The sequence below is a fragment of the Anopheles ziemanni genome, chromosome 2, assembly GCF_943734765.1.
Source record: "Anopheles ziemanni chromosome 2, idAnoZiCoDA_A2_x.2, whole genome shotgun sequence".
Lineage (NCBI taxonomy): Eukaryota > Metazoa > Arthropoda > Insecta > Diptera > Culicidae > Anopheles > Anopheles ziemanni.
Window position 1 is genome coordinate 13,284,826 of NC_080705.1, and position 4,720 is coordinate 13,289,545.

At 45.9% G+C, this 4,720-nt stretch overlaps 1 protein-coding gene across 1 annotated transcript; it reads left to right on the forward strand.

The window, feature by feature from the left end:
• Window positions 1-514: 514 nt before the first annotated feature.
• LOC131282177 (small ribosomal subunit protein mS29-like) lies at window positions 515-1,609 on the forward strand. Its single transcript, XM_058311582.1, has one exon. The coding sequence runs from the start codon at window positions 515-517 to the stop codon at window positions 1,607-1,609; it is 1,095 nt and encodes a 364-aa protein (XP_058167565.1).
• Window positions 1,610-4,720: the final 3,111 nt, after the last annotated feature.

Below are 4,720 nucleotides of genomic sequence, written 5' to 3' on the forward strand. Positions count from 1 at the left end.
TCTTCCCTTTTCCCGCCCTTGAAGGTACGTTTGAAGGTTTTTTGCGCTGGTTGCTGAAAAAGTTCGAGGTCGAGCGAATGTAAGATGTAAAAGCATTTTTCGTTCGTTTTATGCGACATTAAACGCAATCTAATCTGTTTCTGAACTCTTTTTGATTCAAAAATATTTTAGCAGGCCATGGAAACACAACGGCAACAAACGTAAACAAACAAGGATCCAGTGTGGTTTGACAATTAGCATGTACACATTGGAAATGTCAAAATAATCCTTGCGAAGCGGTCCATCGTGCACATGAAGGAAATAAACTCAATTAGGAAGGAATACTACACTTCAATTGTGTTCTTTGAGTGGATAACGAAAATCGTACATTTTGGTAAGTAATATGCTGACTCTTGTTGAAAAAACAAATTCATCAAATGTTTTTTTCGTTTCTTTTTCCTTACTAGACGCTATTTGCATAGTGTACACTAAAGCACAATCAATTGCGAATCTTTATTTAAACATGTTCGGGCAGATGATAAGGAGCGTTTACCCAGGACGTGTGCTATATTCCACGGTAACGGCCAACAGTTTGATGCAGAAGCTCGATGAGTTTCGCACATCGGAACAAAACCCTGTAAACCACGACCGCACTGCTTTGAGCCGATTCTACACCGTGCCAGTGGAAGTATACCGACAAATATTTGCCCATCGTGGCGTACCGAAGAACTTCGAGAAGCAGGTTAAAACTTTTAACGAGTGTTGCCTCATGGTTCGGCAGCCGGCGGTGGAAATAATGGAGCACCTGCAGCGAAACGATTTCGATCGTCCGGTAAACCGATTCGTGCTGTACGGAGAGGATGGTGCTGGAAAGTCACTCACGCTGACCCACTTGTTGCACTACGGTTATCAACAGCAATATGTCCTGGTGCACGTTCCTTGGGTGCCAAACTGGATGAGAAGAGGTCTAGGAACGGACAACGTAAGGACGATCGATGGTGCAACGGATTTGCCATTGGTTGGAGCCGCTTGGTTGGTGCATTTCAAGCGCCAAAATGGGCCACTTCTGAACCGACTCGGTCTCACAGTGAGCAGCGATTACGTTTGGTCTAAGCGTGAAACGACTCCGGCCGGTTCATCGCTTGTTGGCCTCGTCGAGCACGGGATTCGTCGGGCAAAATTTGCCAGCGACATTATCGCAGCCCTCCTGCACGAGCTCAAGCTACACTCTTGCTCGGGCCAGGTGAAAACCATGGTAATGATTGATGGTTTCAATGCATTTTTCCATCCGGACACACGCATCCCGTTTGCAAATCCCTTCTTGGACATCACGCGCAACGATTGGACCAACGGTGTGTGTGTGCTGACGGTCGATCGCCTTGCGCAAATCGAACACTGGACGTCATCCTGTCTGCCAAAGAGTTTGCTGCATCGCGAGGGCTTCGAGCATCTCGACCCGTTTGTGCCAATCCGTGTGGATTCCTACAACGAAGCTGAATACGAGAGCTGCATACAATACTATCTTGATCGCAAGTGGATCCAGGAGCACAAACCAGGATTCAACGAGGAGCTAAAACTGCTGAGCTGCCGGAACCCGTTTCAACTGATGCGCCTATGCTCGTCACTGTAAAATAGATCGTATAGAATATAATTTTCAGAACATACAGACTCCAATCTCAAGACCCCATTTACGCTAGAAATGATCCTCATTGGAAAGTATGGTTTTCCACCGACTGTCAAACAAACAAGAACCTCGTGTGGCGGTTTCTTAGATCCTTTCCTCCGCCAATTAAATGACTTTAAATGTCTAATTAAAGCATAACACTCCCATCTTTCCATGATGTTTTCAATTTTCTTCGGCAGAATAAATTCTGCTGCCGTTGTTCCTGCTGTTACCTAACCTTCTGTTCATCATCGTGTTGTATCATAATAACAGTGTTTATGAAGCACATTTTCGAGCTCCGAAACCGTGTCAAAACATCGTTACGCACCTTTCCCCGGTAGGAGATATTTCTAAGGATGCTCGAGGACCAATTTTCCGACCCGATTCCACTGCTCACGTCGACCATATGGAATCGGGGCCGGTCGATCGGTCAATTATACGGTTACTTTACGGAAGCGCGTCCCGGGACCCACGATCGCACACCCTGGGTGGTGGTAACATTTGTTTGAGCTGCGTTGCACTTTTCTTTTGGCTGAAGAAAATTACATCCACACACATCTTGGAGGAAGAACGAAGGTCATATAATCTCATCCCTCGGTTGGCAACAGGTTTGCCGAAGGGTTTCTAAAGACCATTGTTATTGGAATTCGCTCGAAGTGGAACAGTCAAGGTGGTAGATTTTGGTAGACCTTTTCCCAAATCCGATTGATCCGGAAGACCTCCCCTGTTAGCTGGAATACTGAGTTCCGTTGACCATTTTGGGAGGGAACATTATCTCTAACAGGTGTCTATCTATAATCGTTCTCGAAAGACTTCCATTAAATTTCAAGATTTTCAATTCCGGTCAACATTAAACATGAAAGTGAATCTCAGCAACTCTCTTGAACTTTTCCACGGATTTCAAGCCCAAGGAAAGCGACCGACGTGTTGGGCCTGCACACGAAAATGACTTTAATGCACATGCTGCGTCTCGTTCGCCTTTGGCCGGCTTGCGGCTTGCACTCCGGTGCGGCCCTTTGATATCGGCGACACGAATTCGACTTTGATAGGCTGGCCTGCGCCTTGCAGTGATGCAGCGATGATGGACAGCTAGATAATGAAAGGAAGCCATAATTGATTGCGTTGCGGTTGCACTGCGGTCGAATGGATATACGCCGCCGTTACCACGGTGACCCAAACCTGCACCGGGGGCGCACTTCTAGCCGGGCATTTGTTTCGCCCGGGTCGTGTTTGCGGACGGTGCGGTCGGATGAATCTCTGATGGCCGGTCCGGCGCAAGCGGGCGCAACCGCATCGGGATCCTTCCGAAAGCGCTTAATTAGCTAAATCAATTTAATTGGTGTCTTTTTATGTTCCGGACGTAGACGCGAACGAAGGACGGAAATCTTGGCCAGTGGGAAGGATCTTTTGGTTTGGGCGTGTGTGGTTTGTGCGGTTGTGGCATGGAAGACTCCAAGATTCGGAAATGAATTAGCGGGTGCATGTTGTTTCTAACAATAGAATGGTTCTGAACACTGTTTATTGTGAGGTTGTGTCTCGCTTGAGTGAGACCGTGGAAGATTATGCTGGAACGAAAAAAAACTAATAAATATTCAGAAGTATGTAGCTGGCAGCAAATAAAACTTGAGTTTTTCTACCAAACTGTTTCTGTTTTAAATTACCAAACATATTCTGGCGCTTTCTTCGGAGAAAACCGAAATCTTTCCTAAATCCAACCGCTTTGCTTAGTCTCGTGTGGTGGAACCTTTTTTTAAGCCTTCTATTCAATGCGCAAAAACCGCTCAACCCGCCTCAGTACGGGCTGAAATCGTTCAAAACCACTTCGCAAAAGAAAATGAAGTGCAAAAAAAAACTTTTGTAAAATCAACCCACTCAGCAGGTTTTTTTTCGGCTGCGGTCCAACATGCGCACACCGTATATGCGCACACGGGAGCGTATGTTGAGATAAAAATAAATTACAATAATCCATAAACCCACATTAGAAAATCATCCTTCAACGTCCCATTCATGGATTACGGTAATCACACCACACTTACACACACACACACATTCACACCGCCGGGCGATGTGCGCTAATGACGGTGACCCGGGTGCCCGGGGAAAGCGGCATCCAGGGGCCGGTCGGAGCCAGGTGAACCGTAGATTGCACCTCCCACATGCGGGCTCATATGTCGGAATGGTTGGCCGGCGGCACCTCATTAGAGTTTTATGGGTTATTTAAGGGGCAGCTCGGGAGAAACGGAGCAGCAACTGAAAGATGAAAAATGTATCTCCGCTGCGCGCGGTTAAGAAGCAAACAATTGAATTTTGAGCCGCAGCCGAAACAAAGGACTTCCCGAGCCCGGGCGCACGGCTCCTGGGTGTGGGATGCCTTGCGATGCCTCCGCCGATGCTGCCCGAGGATCGGATGAAGATCACGGTGAAGCTGTGTTTGCGATAGTGGCATGCTGCGCTCGGGCTGTTGATCTTGAGCGTCGGGTGCACCTTGGTATGGATTGAGACGCATATGCTTTGTCTGTGGAAGGATCGGATCGTGTTCATATGCGGATGCTTTTGGAAGGAACAGTGACGTGTATGTTAAGCAGTTCGTAGAACCGATTGATGCTTTGAGCAGTGAAAAAATAAAGACGTACATCTAATCCGCTTGCAAGAGGTTTTTTTTTCTAAAGAATTGTTGCGGCGTAAGATAAAAACAAGATGGTAGCTCAAGCGACAAAATTGTTATTTTTGAGTTGTTCCCAGAAAAACTACCGATATGCAAATAATCTGTAAGAAAGCTAGCTTACAAATGTTTAAAACAAGTTTAATAACTAGTAGACAATCAGTTTTCTTAAATGAAAACAAATGAATTTATCTCGTTTAATTGACGTATTCATAACAAAAGACTTGATCGTATAAGCGACGAACCCCTATAAGCAACTGTAAAATGTGTATACTGCGCACGGGCAGAGCATTTTTTGAACAATAATTTGTGTTGTAAATGCTGTTTAATACTTTATTTGAACATGTACTAATTAAAGGCATCTAAACGGCACATGAACATTCATCCGCATTCCATTCGTTCCAGACTACCGGAGT

Excerpts from the sequence above, each read along its gene's own strand:
- LOC131282177 (XM_058311582.1), top strand. The coding sequence starts at position 515 with ATGATAAGGAGCGTTTACCCAGGACGTGTGCTATATTCCACGGTAACG.